The 19739-nt window shown below is 40.7% G+C and overlaps 2 protein-coding genes across 2 annotated transcripts; one reads left to right on the top strand and one right to left on the bottom strand.

Moving 5' to 3' along the window:
- The first annotated feature begins 4932 nt into the window (after window positions 1-4932).
- On the top strand, window positions 4933-11841 carry LOC144533195 (proteasome subunit alpha type-6). The gene is made up of 7 exons (XM_078274403.1): window positions 4933-5104; window positions 5989-6083; window positions 7752-7833; window positions 8364-8519; window positions 10063-10241; window positions 10417-10511; window positions 11632-11841. The coding sequence occupies exons 1-7, from the start codon at window positions 5029-5031 to the stop codon at window positions 11687-11689; spliced, it is 741 nt and encodes a 246-aa protein (XP_078130529.1). The 5' UTR covers window positions 4933-5028; the 3' UTR covers window positions 11690-11841.
- A 1890-nt stretch (window positions 11842-13731) lies between these two features.
- Window positions 13732-16189, bottom strand: LOC144533194 (NF-kappa-B inhibitor alpha-like). The gene is made up of 6 exons (XM_078274402.1): window positions 15884-16189; window positions 15222-15327; window positions 14890-15097; window positions 14669-14757; window positions 14291-14551; window positions 13732-14170 (listed from the first exon to the last, which is right to left on the bottom strand). The coding sequence occupies exons 1-6, from the start codon at window positions 16114-16116 to the stop codon at window positions 14141-14143; spliced, it is 927 nt and encodes a 308-aa protein (XP_078130528.1). The 5' UTR covers window positions 16117-16189; the 3' UTR covers window positions 13732-14140.
- Window positions 16190-19739: the final 3550 nt, after the last annotated feature.

Genomic DNA, 19739 nt, shown 5'->3' with positions numbered 1-19739 from the left:
GGGCGGGTCTTTGCGTAATGCGGATGGGGGAAAAGTAATTTAAACTACCATAATTAAGAGGCTGTGCTCCTGCCAATGGCTGTGAAAGAGGTCATTTGGCATGCGGATTGGAACATTTCCGAAAAACTCTCCTGCACACTTATTGCTAGGGTGCCATTGGTTGAGCTACTGCGTGCCTAAGGTTGCTGACCCACTGTAATATACAGTATGTAAAATATTAAAGCGTCACTCTGACTATTTTATACATGAAGGTCAGTTTATTTGTCACAGAGAGTACTACTTACTCTGTGAAACTAGTTGTGTTATGTCTTCTGTGGCTCTGGAGGGAGCTTTCCAAAGGACATTATCATCAGGGTTATCTCAACTTGCACTTGAGACTTACGTTCTTTACAAAAGCCTGCCTTATAAACTAGAGGTGTGTGGTTTGATAAAGGTGGGTATCTAGGAGGCAGAGTGGGTCTTGTGAAAGATGCTATAGTATTTGGTTGCATTATGGGAAATGTAGGATCCAGTCTTTATGGAGCTTGACCCATACTAGGGACCAAAGGTCAGGATACCTCAGCGTCGACTGCGTGGATTTTGATTGTTCTTCTTTCTTTCTTTTTTTACTCTTGTCTCTCACAAGTCCCTCAACGTCATGGAGCGCAATACTAAATTGCTTTAAAATATTACATCTGCATTTTCTATGATCAATTTTACCCCTGATTCAACACTCAAAACATTTACACCTTGGTAACATGTGAGAAGTGTCTACTTTATCTGCGTAATGACATCCACATGATGATCCACAGGCCAAGTGTTCTCATTAAATTGATTCTTCCTGCATTGTAATCTCAATATGCAAATTGATTAGGCAGGTGCTGGCATGTTCCAGCAATGCCATTTATTTTGAAACCACTTTTTATGAGGTAAGACTTGCTAGCTTCTGCTGCTGCTTGTAGTTTTCTTGACAGGCAGAAATAGGTGAAGTTATGTGACCTTTCAACTTGCTGGGCAAATTTGTTTGTTAAGAATGTGGTCACACTGCACAGATTGTATTGACACCTAGGTGACATACAATCATATTGTGAGCCAGACCACCTCCAGCTAGGTTCTAGGTTCAGGCCACAGTTGTTTTGCATGCATTTACACCTTGCATTAGCATTTGTTTTTCCTTATTCAGATCAAATACAGATTGCATGTTAATGCTAGGTACTGTGAGTAAATGAGGCCATAATACCCACTGCAGACTGAAATGAGGTATGGAGAAGAAATCTGATAATGATTTGTTTTTATTTTATTTGATCTATATCATCAATTCCAATGTGATTTATTAAATGAATGCCCTGCCGTTGCATTCTTTATCTCCCGTGAGTGATTGAAATTGCAGCAGTTAAGCAAGAGCTGAGTGGTGTTTTGCTTTCTTTTAGAAGTAAACTACAGTAAGTTTTGCTTTCCCTATTTTCCAGTCTCAGTAGGTATTACCACATCCAACATTCAGCTGGAAGATAATCACAGAAGCTGAAGGGAATTTGCCCATGAAACCAAATATATTACATTAATAGTGCACCAGGGGAAAAATACAGGCCAAAAACAAAATTGCCTGGCAAGTGGTTCAGTAAATACAAAGTGTATTAAAGTAGGCCTCACATAGCTGGTGTCTCACCAACACCAACAACAACACTGCTGTGTTTTCCAGGTTGTGTGTCAATATTCTTTTTCAAGCAAATGAAGCGAGAAGAGCCAAACACCAATATTTTAGGACATTAGATCAGGGCTTGAATAATCTATAATATAAACCAGGTGTGATTTTATTTTAAAAGCCTGGCGTCTGTTCTGTGCTGCCAAGTAAAGCTCATCTACCCTCTCCTTAAAACCACACTCGTGGCATACCATCATGTTAATCTCTGTGAAGTACTGGTGGTTTCGTTTTGAACCCCTATCACACAATACCACCCTAAAGTTGTGGAATGTCTCACTGTCACGCAACCAATCCTGAATGACAAGATTCTATTTTATTTTTATCTCTATAAAAAGTATACTTCTATTTAAGTATAATACCTTCAGCGTTAAGTTCAATGCCACTAATTGCATCACGCCTTGAGGCTACTGTGCAACCACTGGAATGTTTGCAACATGCCAAACCACTAGACAATTTACAAGGAATAACGTGCAAATTCAAAAAGACTTTTGTAGTACAAGGAAAAGAGAACACAACATTGTTATCACACCCATGCTAAGCAGACGTATATCACTTTTGCATCATGCTGCATTTTTGTTCACTTTAGATAAGCTGTTCCCAGAAGCTACTCACTGCATTCAGGTTCTCAGAATCTGTGTGCTTCATGCGCACCGTAAAATATGATGAATCGTTTGTGTTTGTGAGATAAATTAGATTGTCTGTTTTATATTTTCTTGCTCTTTTTAAGAGTACAAAAAATGTACGTACTGGTTCTGGGCACAGGGTTTGTACAAAAAAACACATACAAAAGATGGTTTCAGAGAAATGTATTTGGGAAATTTCAACTACGCATGTAAAATATCCACGGTTATGGAAAGAAAAGCTGTTAAAATAGTATATACAAAAATGAGTCAAAACTACGAATGGTTCATTTTAAGTTTTGAGGGTTCAGAGGAAGTCCTCATCATAATAATGTTTCCCTCATTGCCTAACATCTAAACTTCTGTGCTTGGAAAACATTAGCCAGACTGTGACTTTGCAATGTAAAAAAGTATTTTCATACAATTTTGGAGATTCCCCCCACAACCCAGATTTCAGTCCCACGCCTCTTCTGTTAGATCCGGGGGTGGGGGTCTTTCTGGTTTCAAATGAGAATACAGTGTGCAAAAGCTGCGCTGATCTGGTATGAATGAGCCACGCTTTTTGTAAAGTAAGAACAGAGGTGGGGAAGAAGACAGGAAAGGGGGAGGAAAGTGAGAGTATCAGGACAAATGGGCATCTACATAGCTATGGGGGGTTGCTGTCTAGGTTGTGAAATTGCAAAGGAGGTGCAGAGCTCTTGCAACATAATCTGGAAGCATTGTATTGCTTTGCCTTTTAGCCATTTATTTAACTGAGAAATCATAATAAGGCCTTACGAAAATGTTTGAAAGATTAATGGTTTATTAAATGAATGTAATCTGAACTCCTCAAGTCGTGCAATGCATATTTTAGAGTTGCAAAATCCATTTAGGAAATGTTTGTCTTTATCCTTCTGCAGCACTGTTTATTAAGAATGAATACTCGTGGTTGTGCATGAGTGGACAAATCTTTTGCAATACTGGATTTTGCATTCATTTTGAGATGATTTACTTTGTTGTCAAAATACCTCATTACATACTGGTGTATGATTGTGTCATATTTCAAACATGTGGTTCAGTGGTTAAATAGAAATACTCCCATGTATGTCATCTATGAGTATGTCACACACCATATAGTTTTTAAAACAGGATAATGACGTAGCAAACAAAGACAGGGAGTTTTTGCTATAAAACCATAACATAAAGTATTATAAGATAACCCCTGTTGGCATCGTGGACCTAAGATTCAAAGATCAGTGATCATGAAACCACACTGAGTAGCTTTATGAGTCATTATCTAAATGGGTCAGTAACTTTTAAAGAGGAAGCAAACATCCTTTATTCATCTGCATCAGCTACACCTGGGGACAGAGGGGAAAGCCCAGATGACACTTGTACATTTGTACGTTTTTCTTTTTAGGAACAAGGAAATGGGAATTGAATATTTATCAAGTGATCTGTCTGTGATTTTGTTCAACAAATTAAAAAAAGACAAAACATGTTCCTGTTCCATTTGAAGGTGGCATTATTTTCACTTGCCATGTGATATGGAAAAGGAAACCTGTGGTATCATAAGAGAATCTGTTTTCATTTTGTCTCAGTAACATATTACAATTTTAGCTTATCTTTGCAGGTTATGCAGAAATGATGTTTGGCGTCTTTTGCAGGCAAAAGAAAGCTGCTTGGTTTACACAAGATTAGTAACATAATAGCTATTGTATCACTAATGTTAAAGGACCCATATTGTAAAGAGTGAGATGTCCATGTATTTTTTTATTATAAAGGTCGGGGTGCTATATAAATACTGTGAAAGTATCAAAATATGAACAGGTATTTTCATTTGAACATAAAAGCATGTAAACATGTTGTAGTAGAAACCCAAAATACAAATGAATTATTAATTAAATTAAGTTAAATATTATAAGATTCACACAGGTAGCATAGGCCTTTTGCACGGTAGATAGTTTGACTTGTGACAGCAGGGAAAGCACAGGTGTGAGTCGTGTGACCAATGACATTAAAGATGGCACCAAGTGTTTCAGAAAGTCAATGGACAAGCATGCACAGGGCCTTTTTCATGTTAGACATTTTAGCATGTCACAGTAGGGAAAGCACAGGCTTGACTAATAAAATGATTGGCCCCAGGTAGTGTGCATGCTGGCTCACTGTCACACTGTCACGGCTTAATGGAACACTTTAGAATGTATAACAGTATGACAAGTCCCAATTTCTGCCTATATCTTATGCTAAATTCCTATTCCATACTACATATTAATGTGTATATTAATTGTATGCAGTATCCATATTCATATATACTTGGTTGCTGTTTGTATAGACTACAATATATCAACTTAACTGTTTCATACACAAACAGGAAATTATAAAATACTTTGGTTCAAACAGACCCCACCGCTGTAGGCCTATGTGTAAACATACTATTATTGTTACTATTGTTGCAATTACGCTGTATATTTCCTTCTCAAATGTAGTGGACGTATATTATAAAGCAGCATGAAATGGAAATACTCAAGCAAGTTCAACTACCTCAACACTGTACTTAAGTACAAAACATTAGGATGTTTTCTGAAGATACACCGTGTGAGTGTATCACCATGGAAACGAAGCAGGCCGCTGACACCGGATGAAGTTCGGATCCCATCAGTTCAACTTCCGGGTGAAAATATTGTGTATGAAGTAAAATCTGCTTGCAAATTCATTTGGACGTCTTGGCCAACTTAAACTTGTAAAATGTCCCGAGGCTCAAGTGCAGGGTTTGATCGACACATCACCATCTTCTCTCCCGAAGGAAGACTCTATCAAGTCGGTCAGTATGCGGATCTGTTTAGACAAAAGCCGGCTTGCTTGTTTGCTAGCTAGCTAAATGCTCTGTCATGGTTCGTTTAGCTTGACTTCTAGCTGATAAATAACACCCCGCCAAGCGAAAGAAGTATCATATAAAGCCGTTTAAGTCGTACTTGTGGTGTGCCCGTTGTTATTTTACGTCTACTTTGCTCTTGCTTCAATTAAACAAAAAGTGCGACTCAAAATAGCTAGCTGGCTAGTAGGCTAGTTAGCATGTTTAGCATTGCAGTTGACGTTAGTCGAGCTGATTCATTGCTGCAAGTGTCAACTTGCCATTGAGTCAAATGTTTGGGTTAAGTTTAATTTAGTTAAAACATTTTGACTAATGCATCTCAATAATGGTAGCAAGCGTTGGTTGGACTTAAAGTTCAAATCCACTCAAGAAATTAAGCACATACGTTGTTTCTGCAGTTTATTGTTTAGCTAGTTAGTGAAATTGATCCTATCTTTTCTTAAGATGAACTGGACATGGACAGGACTTTTGTTGCTGTCATCTTATCAACAACGTTTAGGAGACAAATCCTGAAGCTGCTCCACAGTAAATCACAAAGAAAATCTTATAGGGGGAGATCCCCTGATGTACAGCCATAAATCCTACAAGTGCCACTAATTTGGATGCAACATCTCAACCAAAACGTGGCCAATCAGATGACGCCGTCCTTTGCTTGCTGCTTCAGTTTTCGTGCTGAGGGAAACAGCTGTCTGTGTTTGTACATGTTGACTCTACTGTTAAGAAATCATTGAATGAAGGTGCTGCTTGCTTTTGTAACTATTCCTTTACATGTATTACTGTTGTCGGATTAACATGTAAACTTAAAGACACCCTCCTGTCTTGCTTATTTGCAGAATATGCTTTCAAGGCCATTAACCAAGGTGGACTCACGTCAGTAGCAGTCAGGGGCAAGGACTGTGCAATTGTTGTAACACAGAAAAAAGTACCGGTGAGTTGATATCAGGTCTTTGTTTTCACACTGCTGTGACAGTGGAAGCACTGTGAGCATTGTGAACTCACTGTCTGTGGTGAATACAAGGTGCATGATAACTGATAACACTGATGCACATGCCCATACACATGGTCCCTTTCCACCCATCCCTCCCCCCCATATGTGGCAACATCCATACTGACCACATGTAAAGACTCTTTTGTATTTTCATGGAACCTTGAAATGATTAATTTATTTGTTAGTGAGTCAATGTACATCCCGTGTCCATATGCAATTTTCTATCTTAATAGCAACGCGGATTTCGGTGCCTCATTCTGGTGCCACTGATATGTCTGCACTTCTCTCTGATGCTCTGAAACAGACGTTACAGGCAACAGAAACATTGCTGCACGTGACGCTAGTTAACACTATACTCGACAGCAGCTAACGTTAGCCTACCGCTAGCTAGTAGCTGGATTAAACACGGTTAAAATGCTGACAGCTAACGCTAAACGGTGTAAAGTTTGTCTGCATTTCACTATAGAGGATTCCGACACCGGTATGTAACAATCTGCAGCTGCTGTTGTAGGAAAAACACAGACGGTGCGTTCAATGAAACTAGTAATTTACAGCGTCGTGGTGCATTCAAAGTTGTTGTTAAATGCCCTTTTCCCATCTGGTGGTTGTTTTTGTCATTCAACAGCTATTTACTAGTGAAATAAGTTATTGTTATAGTGATTACATTATTATTAAACATTTAATTTTGACCATATGGCCTTAGCAATAAACAGGCCATTCTTTAATGTCGCCAACTGCCAACTGCCAACTTTCTTAAAAAGTATCGGTTAAGGCACCGGTACCGTTTTAAAAGTACCGCTTTAGCACCGGTATCCAAACCAAACAATACCCAACTCTAATATTGACTCTAGATTCAAATGTGTGACTAGATCAAATATGTAATAAACAAATACAAATCTTAAAATCAAGATCATAAAGTCATTTTCTTTGCATTCATTTGATTCCCAATCAAGATACACTGGTAAGAATGGCTTTCCATTGTTAATATGTACTTAAAAACAGTTCTGAAATGCAAAATAATAGAATTTTAATCAACATGCGATTAATCGCGATTAACTATAGAAATTCAAGGATTAATCGCGATTAAGAAAATGTAATCCTTTGACAGCCCTAATTTTTGTATGTATTACCATGTTTTAAAGGGGCTGTACTTGTAATACTAAAACAAACAGCGGACCGAGATTGCCTCCATACGGCTCTCACAGACAATACGTGACGTTTTTTCACGGCCACATGCACTAACATGCATTAACATACACGCACGGCCGGACCGGCTATCAATACTAGGAACATAGAAGCTTGGATTACAACACACACAAAGGCAGGGTTACTTCATTCTTTGCTCAGGACGCCATTACTCCACTATATCTTTACATAGCAAATCATTGTTTGCTGCTATGTTAGTGTTTTTAAATGTTGAGCACAGCCTCTTTTAAAGAGAACAATTATTTAGTTAGTATGAAAAATGTTTGAAATATTGACAGATCACAATATTGAAATCACGCTTGTAGAAAAGTGCAGAAAGCGCATTCAATATTTGTATTATAAGGCTGCTATGCCACTTATCACACACATATCTATTTTCTTTTAAACCCTTTCTTCAAACAGGACAAGCTTCTGGATGCTGCCACAGTGACCCACCTTTTCAGAATAACAGATAATATTGGATGTGTAATGTCTGGCATGACTGGTAAGAAAAGGACTTCTCACTTGGCAATAGACCTGTTATGTTTTTGAAGTGGACAAACCAAGTAAATAATTGCATTGGCATGTACTTTTAGCAGTCTGTTGTTAATCATTAGGGTTTATTTTTTTCCGCACATTCAGCAATGTGTTTGTATCTTCTCTAATTATTCTCTTTATTAAATGCTGCTCGCTGTAAACTTGCCACAGTTGTGGACTATGGTAGTCAGCATTTTCTTGCAGCGGGAAATGCAGCAGTTTTTTCGGCGCATAGGACCAAAAAAACCCCAATGAAAAAATACCTCTTTCAAAAATCCAAAGTATTGTCAGTTAAAATTGAAAGTGATGAGTCTTACGGATCATTTGACATCTCTGTTCTTCTCACTTAGTTACAGCATTTACTGTAGCTGATGGTTTCTCTTCTCCAAACACCTAGACATTAGAGCTTAGAAGCACCAGTATATCTGGGGGACAGTTTAATGGGCGCTTTGAACAAATCACCCACTTTTCCCTCCTTTTCACCCTGATTTCTCATAGCTGACAGCAAGTCCCAAGTCCAGCGAGCTCGATACGAGGCAGCCAACTGGCAGTACAAGTACGGTTATGAGATTCCAGTGGACATGCTGTGTAAGAGAATTGCTGACATCTCACAAGTCTACACGCAGAACGCTGAGATGCGACCACTGGGCTGCTGTAAGTATATTTATTCATTTACAGTCTGGTTTGGGTAGGGCTGGGTGCCGAATTCAATACTTTTTAGGCACCGACCGAATTGCCTCCTTAGTATCGAGTATCGAAAAATGCCTCGTCATTCAATTCCACATTTCAATACCATAGGAGTAAATCTCATCAGCGTCAGTCAGCCGATATATCCACGACATTCCACTTCCGGGATTGGTCCGTAGCCGCCGGAAATTCCGCCGGACAGCTAGCTAGACTATCTGTCCAATCTGAGTTTTCTGTTGCACGACTAAAACAACTTTTAAACGTACACATGTTCCTTCCCGAGGCTATTTTGCAGCGGCATTGGGGCTCCGTACGGCGCTTGGCGCCGCCCAAGATGATTGTGATTGGTTTAAAGAAATGCCAATAAACCAGAGCGCGTTTTTTTTCTCCCTCCGCGGATTGCTGTGTTTCTGCCTAATAATGATTGTGATTGGCTGTCTAATGGCATTTTTCCATTACATGGTACCTGCTCGACACACTGTGCGTCCGTTTTCCATTGCAGATTTTAGCACCGCCTCAGTGTGGCTGGTCGTCTTATATGCCGGCTCGACGCACACACCAGCGCGTGTATAAACATAAACATCAGGCCACTTGAGCTTGTTTTACAGTTCTGTGGAGGCTCCACGCAGAGCTTTCGCCGTAGCCTATGTAAGTGGCCTGATGTTTATACTTGTGCGCTGGTGTGTGCGTCAAGCCGGCCATGTGTGTGTGTACGTAGGCTACGGCGAAAGCTCTGCCTGGAGCCTCCGCAGAACTGTAAAACAAGCGGCGCCGCAGTAAACTGCCGTGACCTAACGCGACACACGCACAGAACGTGGAAGGTGTGTTGTTGTTGCCACAGCCAGAAGACACATTTTGTTTCAAATGAAGCTGGAGGCAGCAAAAAAAAAACAGCTGGCTAAACTATTTAAAAATAGTGGGTTTGTTCAGGACACCCCCGTCTGTCGCTTTCACGTCACCTTTTGGTATCGGCTCAGCTCGCTTGGAACCTCGACTGAGGTGGTACTAAAAAAAGTACCTGTTAGCAGCTACCAGGTACTTTTTTTTCGTAATGGAAAACCAAAAAAGTCGAGTCGAGCAGGTACCATGTAATGGAAAAGCGCGTCGTAGGAAAAACTCCACGTTACGCACAGAGACGGGGCTCAGGTAGTAGGAGCTGAAAAATAAATAAATGATTCGTGCCGTAATGTTTTAATTTCTTCTTGTTAAAATAATTTTTTATGAAGTTGGTATCAACTTGGAAACAAAGCAACAAATCCCGCACTCTGCTCTTGTTATAGCATCACCGTGTATTTACAAAAAAAAACGTACGTTTCAGTCCCTCCGGACCTTCATCAAGAAAAAAAAGTATTGTTCAGGAACTGGTACCAAAAATCTTGGAATGATACCCAGCCCTAGGTTTGGGGTTTTCTCATCACAGTAAAGTTCTGCTTTGGCATTGGAATTCTATAGGCGTAAAACACTGAAGCCAAATGTCCCCGACGTCCTCTCCCGTTGCTGTTGCCTGCAGGTATGATCTTGATCGGCGTAGACGAGGAGCATGGCCCCCAGGTGTACAAATGCGACCCCGCGGGCTACTACTGCGGCTTTAAGGCGACCGCCGCTGGAGTGAAGCAGACGGAAGCAACCAGCTTCCTGGAGAAGAAAGTGAAAAAGAAACTGGACTGGACCTTTGACCAAACTATTGAGGTACACGATATGTCCTTACACGCATGTGACACAGGTTGATAAGAGAGGAATATGAATGTGAAAGTAACCTTACGGGTGGTTTCCAGCTGTGTGGCTTACAGTGATTTCAATGTTAAGTAAATGATTAAATATGAAATATCATAAACACAATCTTCTCATCTTTTCTTCCCTTCAGACGGCAATCTCTTGTCTGTCAACTGTTCTCTCTATTGACTTCAAGCCCTCTGAGCTCGAGGTGGGCGTGGTCACAACGCAGGACCCCAAGTTCAGGTAAAAGACCGGCGTAACGGGGCGATTTGGCAAATACCACTTTGTTTGTTTGTTTTTTTTAAGTGAATTTTCCAAGTGTTTAATAGTCAGTCGGTCATTGCTGCTCACATTGAGTGTGACGTGTCTAATGGTGTGTTCACACCAAACGTGAAGCGAGCGCAAAGTCAATGCAAAGACGCAGATTCATGTATTTGCGCAAATACGCAAATGAAATATTTCGACTCAAGCGAGAAATACGCTATCAGCGTTGCGTAGCATCGACCCTGGTCTATCCGAACTCCATTCAGAAAACAAGCATTTAAAAAGTTGTTTGCTTGTCGTCTTGCGAACAGACCTGACAAAGAATTACAGTACATTTTTTGCAATTTGCGCTAGAAGCAGCAGTCATCCTGTCACACTTCCTGAAGAAGGCGGAGAAACTCACCGAGCTGTGTGCGCCTCGGGGTGATGGTATTGAACCCAGACACGACAGCGTTTAGTTTTCCCATGTATCTGGGACTTCCACAACAGGTGCAAAGCAACAACACTGGTTATTTTGGCCATGGTTAATGGCGGAAAGAAACGTTGGTGCCTACAGCTCTACACCGGCGTTTCTCACACGAGTAACACAAATAAACAACACAAATGATCCCGATGTGATCCTACAGTCAAACTATGGTGAGTAACGCAAGGCAAAAGTTTGTTTTTCGCGTGTAAACGAATTCAACCCAAGCGCTCTTTGGTGACGTGGTCGATTACGTTACTGTTGATCATCTGTCCATCATCGTATAAAGCCCGCCCTGACAATTTGATTGGTCCGAACAGCTCTGGTTCGAGCACAGTTGCTCCACAACGGATCAAGTCCAGACCGAACTCCCCGACCTCAAATGTTGTGGGCGGGGCAAATTCGGCTGGCATCCAGGCTAACGGATGTGTACTCAGATTGCTCCTTTTCTTCAATCAACGGTCTCAACAATCCAGTTACTACCACATGGCAAAGAAAAGCATAAAATACTCTTATTATTTCTGTCAGTCAAGGAAAACCATTTATCGCTGAATGGTTTGCATGCATGCAGCTCTATTTGATCTTAAAGTGGATGTCGAATATCCGAGTCACACTTCGCCTGTCTTCCCTTTCCAGGATTCTGACAGAGGCTGAAGTGGACGTCCACCTGGTGTCCCTGGCAGAGCGGGACTGAGCGAGCAGAGACCCGTCACCTGTTTGATTAAGTTAGAGCATGATGGGATATGCAGTTCCCAGATGGAGGCTGGTGTTATCTTTGTTTGCTGTACATTTACCCCACTGTTTCATTCAACAATTAAAAAAAAAAAGTTTTTTCGAGTAAAATAACGTTGTCTTTCTACCTCTTTCCTATTTATTGTGAAGATGAGGAATTCTTTTTGCACATGGAGCTGTTTTTTAGAGTATAGTAATACAGAATATGTATGTAAGCATTATTTTTATTTATTTTTTAACTCTTTGACATGTAAACAGAGGACTCTGTTCACATCTGTCAGTTGAGTTTAGCAGCAGAGGAAAGCGTTCATGGGAACATGATCGTGTGCAGAGTGCTCTACCTCTGAGCTTCCTGTTGTGGCTCTGAATGCACTATAATCATACCAAGGTGCTGTGTGTGGAGAGGTTGTTTTACTACACAGTGATGTAGACCTGATTTGACCTTGTTTTCTCGACATTTTAGCTTCTTTCTTTTTACGCACGTTGCATGTCAGAAATAGATTGCTTTAACTTACCGGATATATCATACAAGTAGTTTCTCTTTGCAAAGGGGAAAAAAAAATGTGTTCCCCCTCGATACTTCAAAATGGTTGCTGACATATGGCCTCTGGTGTCGGGGGGGGGGGGGACAATGGCTGACAAGGATTTGTCATTGACTCATGATCAGAAATGATGATCATCAGCTTACCATTCACAGTTAGACCATTTCCCCCCAGTATTTTCCCTCTAACTTCTCTTGTGTGAATCACAAATCCAGCTACAATGCCATGCTTTTTTCACCCTAAATGCAGTAAATGTCCTTAGGACTTCCGCTTAGATTAATGTTTAAATCCTTTGTCTCTTTTGTAATTTCCACTGACCTTTTAAAAACTATTTTTCTCCTTGGAAAAATCCCCCTGCAGTCCTGTACAGGTATACAACCTGGTTAATGTTTACAGCCATGAGGACAATTACAGGCTAGATGCAGTATACACTGCTATTAAATCTAATCACGCAGGGACACCAAATAAGTGTTGGCTCCAGGATTACTTCATACTGGGAAATAGAGCAAGTTGCTGGTTATTTCAGGTCATTTCTTTCTGGAAACGTCCTGGCTGTTATCTACAAATCTACCAGCTGACAGGGGAATTGTGTACTTCCAAAACTCCAACTGCAAAGTTTCCTGCTTGTTGTGACAAAGCAGTTAGACTAATAGCTATCTCTGGCACATTTCCAGTGGTGGGGGGAGTATTCAGATCCTTGAATAAAGGTAAAAGTACTAATACCACACTGTAGAAATACTCTTGTTACAAGTAAAAGTCCTACATTAAAAATGTTACAAGTATCATCAGGAAAATGTACTCAATGCCGAAAGACCCTCACATTTTAGACACTGGAAACAGTTCTGTCAATCAACTAAGTGTTTAATCAGCTAATCATTACAGCTGGACTTGTAGGCGTTACATTGTTGGGTAGTTTAATTTATAATTATGTGTTTTTTTTGTACAAAAATCTTTATTTGTAAAGTACCTAGTAACTAAAGCTGTCAGATGAATGTAGTGGAGTAAAAAGTAGAAAGTGGCATGAAAAGAAAAGACTCAAAGTACAAGTGCCCCAAATTTGTACTTAAGTAAATGTACTTAGTAACATTCCACCACTGCACATTTCCCACCTTGCTAAAAGATATTTCCTCTTCAAAATTCCCTTGGTATTTCTAGCGAATGCTATTTAGCGGTAGCACCAGGGTAGGGTGGAATATTTACATACATTATGTTCTTCTCATGCCGCCCAGGGACTTTCAATGCAGTGACTCAGAGACCCAGTGACCTCGCCCCAACAAGGAAATCCCAGACTGTTCCAAGTGTGACCTTTTTTTTTTCTCTTCTGTGTCTTTCATAAGTCTGGGCAATGACTCCCTACCTCGTCACTTTGTGTAAGTGAGAAATTATGCTTATTTTTTTTTTTACAATGTGGAAAGGCCGTGAAACCCATAAAATGAAATTAAACTTGCACCAGTCAAAGCTGTTTATATTCATAAATTCTTTTTATTCGTAAAACCATATTTAGTTAATAGTGTTTAAATTCACACAACACATGTACAGGTACAAAAATAATATCTCTGTATTTACAATATATTACACAGTTCTTGTCTAGTATATACACATCAATACATATTTATACAGTATAGAGAAGGACTATATGGGCGCCGTGGTCTTGCTGTATTTTGGTTTTTGTTTGGTGCAGATCATTCTGTGATCCGGAGCGGGCTTGACCAGACTGGACGCCGTCTTCATCCATGTTCTTTCGATGCCAGGACCAGCACCTTTGGACCTGCACCGGGACGTGGACTGATGTGTCCCTCGTTTGGTGGGGGCCGTAGCTGGGCAACCCAGTAGCAGCTTCACTGTCGTTCAGACCACCGGTAAAAGATGGTTTACTTTCCAAACTTTATGTCATCGTACAGCTGTAGGAAAGAAGAAGAAAAAAAAAAAAGCCGTTAGGAACCCATACGTTAAAGACAAGATTATATGAAACATTCAGATGGTATTATTGCCTATGTGGAATAATGATATCGGAAACTAACCTCATCTTCCGATGACTCCAGATCCTCCATGTCGCTCTCATCTGATTCGCTGTCGGGCAGCTCCCTCAGCTCCTGCGCCGTCCTCTCGTACAGCTGCCGGCGGATCTCTTCGTTCTGGCGTCCGTACGTGAGGTGGTATGGCGTGAAGCCGCCATAGTTGAAGCAGTTGACGTCCGCGCCGAGTTCGAGCAGGCGGCGGACCAGCGTGGGGTTCTGGAGATCGACGGCCAGGTGAAGCGACGTCCGTCCACTGCACTGTTCCTATGAGCGACAAAATAAAGGAACACGGTTAGGTTCCTGCTGCGTCACACCGAGGTCTTTCCTTTAGACATCCGTTTTGCAAAACTGGCTGCCTTTTTTTGAGTTAATGACACCTACCTGTGCGTTGATGTCTGCACCCAGCCGAACGAGGCTTTCGACCAATGAAATGTAGCCGTTAATGGACGCCAAGTGGAGACAGTTATGTCCTGTGGAGAGAAAATCGGGGAAAAGCTCAGTTAATAACCAAATTCAAGAACTGTTTATGTGAGACGTGAAAGTCTGCGTGCGTCTTTGCGCGTTTTTTTAAATTTATTTTATTTTTTTAACTCGGTACGTACCACTGTAGTTGGGGAAGGTCACCATGGACGTGATGTGGCGTTTGCAGTTCTGGGTGATGACGCCGAAGCAGGCGAGGGAGCCCTTCTTGCAGGCGATGTGGAGAGCCGTGTTCCCGCTGTCGTCGGCCATACACGGGTCACTGCCGGCATTCAGGAGCCTCTCCACTAACTGGGGCTGCTCTGTGATCACTGCGAGGTGGAGGGCAGTCTGCGGACGGCACATTTATAAGACACATTTAACGATCTCGATTTTTGAAGGCAATGTGTGTATTTATGAGGAAGGTTTGGGTTTGTATTCAGCTGATAATCAGTCCTTTGGGTTTGATTAGTACCTGTCTCTGGTGGTTCTGTGCATTGAGGAAGGGGTGATTGTGAGAAAGTTTGATCATCTGAAAGGCATGTTCTTTGGCTTCATGAATGATGGCCAAGTGGAGAAGCCTGTGGGGTGAAAGGGAGGGGGGGGGGAGAAAAAAGAGAGAGAGGTTAGTTAAAATAGTGCTTTAAAAAGAAAAAATTACGCATTGAGGAAATGGCTACAGCCAAGTATGAAAGAACAAAGCCTGAGCAGGGGAGCGTTTCGCAAGAGTGGAGTTTTGTCGGGTTATTTCCACCAGTTGTGGCTTGACACATCTGATGCTTTATCAGTTCCTGGCAGCGAGCCAGGGACTTTCCTAAACGCGCAGAGCGGACTTTAGTACCGCCCAGACTTCGCTCTCGGCCAAAGTGCGCACGCGCGCACACACACACACACACACACACACACACACACACACACACACACACACACTTTTAAAGGCCTCTTGTTTTCGTGCAACTTTCGACATTTTCGTGCGTACTTTTGCAGCTTTTCCCATCTTTCCAATGCATTGACTTTAAAGTTTAGATGCTGCGCTCGAGTGCACAACTCCTATTTGATTTACGCGGAAGAATTACATTTTGCAAATGCGCAATTGCATAATTAATAATCGACAACAACAACAAAAATCTAACTTACGTGTCACCATCCTCAGTCACCGCAGCTCTCCACGGCTCGTATTCCTGTGCGGGCTCCTCGTTAAAGTTCATATTCATATCCTCAAACCCGTTCACCAGCTCGTCCTCCTTCAGGGACTCCAGGCCGCTGTCAAAACGGTCCTCTTGACAAGGCAACATTTTTCCATGTTTGGGCTCCATGCTGTCGAAGTTATAATCCATTTGGTTATGGTTAGACACTTTGTGGACGTCCATGTTGTCTTTGCGACTGTCAGAAGAATAAAGCTCCGTCTCTATCCAAAGGCCCAGGGTAGAGTGGAGCAGCAGAGGGAGGCGCACTGGTTTTTGTGCGCTAGCTGGGCGGGGCCTCTGCGGGGATTTCCATACACTTATCTCAGAAAAAGCAAAGGGAAATCACACGGAGCGTGTGCTTTTGTGAGAAAAATCCCCCCTCCCTCCCCCCTCCCAAACATACTCAGAATGAAAACTTGTAGTTTCCTATTAGACACCTATTTTCACCTGTGATGTAGGTTAATTTAGGCTGTGTCAATGAATGAGGCACGATGGGCATGAATGAAAGACACACAGCCCCAAACAGGTTCTTGAAGAATTCCCTTCTGCATTGGGGAAATTATATCTATCAAGTGGCTAACCAAAGTAGCATTACATTATATATATTGCATTTACTTACTTTTGGCCTAATTGGCCAAATTCCAATCATTATAAAAGTTTCCAATATGAAGTATGACCATATAGTGTTATCACATACAGTAGCTGCTCTGAGTTCTGTGGCTGGCATAACCATACAAAAGATAAAGCTCATTTTACTTGCAAAGCGCATTCAGATTTTTTGCTTCATCTCGACTTTAGGTACAGTCTCCTACACATGTAAATACCGCAAAATGTAAGGAATGCATACTATTTAACTAAACTTGTGCTTTTTCTTTACTGAAGAAGGATTTGATGCATTACCTGTATTCCACTTAGTTTGAGCTAAGGGGTTGGAAAAAATACTAGGTAGGCCTATGTATATTTCTGCATCTAACTAATAATAATAATAAACTTTATTTATGTAGCACTTTCTTTTTAGCCGTTTTACAAAAATGAGTTTTTAAAAGACTTAAAAGAGGACACTGAGGTAGCTTGTCTGATTCCCAATGGAACATTATTCCACAGTTATGGGGCCGTTATGGCAAATGCCCTACTGTATGTCATTTTTATGCATTTTATTTTTTAAATTCTACTTAAGATTTGCATTCTTTGTCACCATCAAATACGTTTAATGTCTCAAAAGAGTTGACGAGCATCTTACATTTTCATTATTGTGATAAGACCTGCCAAACACGTCCCTTTGCCCTAAGGCAGAATATGTTCTGTTTGTGATCTGCATATTAATAAGATGAGTGAAAATAGTGCATGTAGTGTAAAAACACAAGAGACTGACACTCAGCACACGCAGGGGTCGGACAGAAGTGCCACACTTGTGTCTGTACATGTCTACTCTACAAAGTGAATTTTCGTAGCACACAGAGTGCAAAGGAAGAGGAAAGATTCTAAAGTTTCCTTGTGGAGACTCCCTTTTGTAACCAACACTGCATGTTCCACAATAGGATGTACTGGACTTACCTGTCTAGTATTGCTTAGCTTAACACACCAGTGTAGGTGAAATACTGCACAAATTAGCTTTGATCCCGGAAAACTGCGTTTAATCATGCAGTAAGTGTAAGACTTTTTTTCTATGAATTTTGGTTGGAATTTCGAATATGTTTCCTTGTCTCTCTTTTTTACACCCAGTATGACTTTCCTCATGATCTTTTTATTATCTTTTTTTTTGTTTTGTTGCATTCGTCCTATAGTAGCTTTGAAGCAAGTCTTAAAGAGGAAATTCCTTTCTGTTTCCACAACATAGTGGAAAAGTGCGTGACAGAGCTACCTGTCTGTGCTCCCCTGACATTTAAGATAAAACTCCCAGGATCACTTGTGTTTACATTACGAAAGGTGGGCTTGGTGAAAACATAGCAACGGTATCCAAGAGCAGTACAGCATTCACACCTCTATGGGGCGATACTCAAACACGCACGCATGTACACTCCCAGCAGGGCTGTGATGTCATGTGATGTCAACCGCTGTCTCTCTGTCTGCAGTGTCTGTGTGTTCTACATAAACACACTGCACACTGTGTGCCTCTTTGGAATTCCACACATTCTTTCATCTCTGCCAAGTCTCACAATGAGGCATCTGAGGACAAACTGTTCTTGCAGCCTTGTGTTATTTTTCAGTGGTGGACTGTAACTAGGTACATTTAATCAAGTACTGTACTTAAGTACACATTTGAGGTACTTGTACTTTACTTAAGTCCTTTCTTTTAATGCCACTTTATACTTCTACTACACTATATTTTAGAGAGAGAAATATTGTACTTTTTACTCCACTACATTAATCTGACAGCTTTACTTACTAGTTAGTTTACAAATCAAGATTTTTGCACAGTACTTTTACTTAAGTAAAGGATCTGAATACTTCTTCCACCACTGTGTTTTTTCTCCTGTTGCCTAGATTACATGCTTGCGTGTATATATGGTCAGATATATACCACATAAGGGAAATACTGGGACTTCCAATTGACATACTGAGATTTTTAGTTTTTTTGTTAAGCTGTTGAAATGCTCTTGTCCCCACTAGCCTTGTGTTTACCGCTGGTTGCTATGGACACCGTCCGCTCAGAAAGCGCTGACGCCAGTTCAGTGTTAGGTGTTGTACGTTGCCCTCTGTCTGTCTGTGTGTTGGAAAAGCACTGGGTATCTGAGTCACTGTATATTGCCTCTGGGGGCATCACACCCTGTTGGGGAAGTGCTAATGTCATGAAACTCTCCATTTTTCTCGATTGACCAAGTAACACCAACGTCACCCGACTTAAAAAAGGAAAAGAAAGAAGGGCAGTTACGCTGTGCAGCTTCACTTAGTGGTCGGTTTATTAGGTACAAAAAGCTAAAACTAATGCAGTCTAATACAACATCTCTGTAATAAATCCTCCCTTCACGAAGGTTATAATTTTCAGTTTTTGCTGAAACCGTTAGTGTGGATCCAACTGTTTGATCACTTTGGAGCCTGTAGTTTGTGTTGCTGTTCAATTGCAAATAGTGGTGTTCCTACATCTACCCTCAATGATATAAATTGAGTGGACAAAATATTATCAACACCCCTCCGCATAATGAAATGCACTTCTGCAGCAGCACAAACTGCAGCTTCCAAAAGTACCATTATTCAAATTAACACCTCTCTAAAAACTGAACATTATAACTATCATGAAGGTAGGATTTATTGCAGAGCTGTGGTATTAGACTGCATTAGTTAAGTGTCTCAGGTTTTTTAAGTGTAGGCCTACCTAACTGGCAACTGAATTAATTAATCTAGGCAAAACATTTTTATAAAATATTGAGAAAAATTGTTGCTAAATACAAAATAAAGCAGATTACATTATACATTTTGACCATTTGTGTTTAAGGGAAATGTCTCACCATTAGAAAGATTTTCATACCTTTATCCAGTCGTAATTTTACAGTTATAGGTAGACTACTAAACATTTGGTAGAAGGACATGATGGATACCTAAATTAAGTAATTATTGTAATTATTATTATGTTTTTATTTTTATAAGGCCTATACATATTATTTTTGACTTACTTACTTACTTAATACTGCTCAAGTGGGGAGATATTAAAATAAAGTATTGATACTGAAATTACATCATGGCTAATTTGTGAAACTGAAACACTTCGTCATTTCTGGAACGCATCTATTTATCTACTTACTCTTAAGGGAATAGTTTGACATTTTGGCACTTATGCGTATTAACTTTTGCTGAGAGTTAGGCGAGCA

This window comes from Sander vitreus, chromosome 18 (assembly GCF_031162955.1).
Source record: "Sander vitreus isolate 19-12246 chromosome 18, sanVit1, whole genome shotgun sequence".
Classification (NCBI taxonomy): domain Eukaryota; kingdom Metazoa; phylum Chordata; class Actinopteri; order Perciformes; family Percidae; genus Sander; species Sander vitreus.
This window is presented reverse-complemented; position numbering and strand designations above follow the sequence as displayed.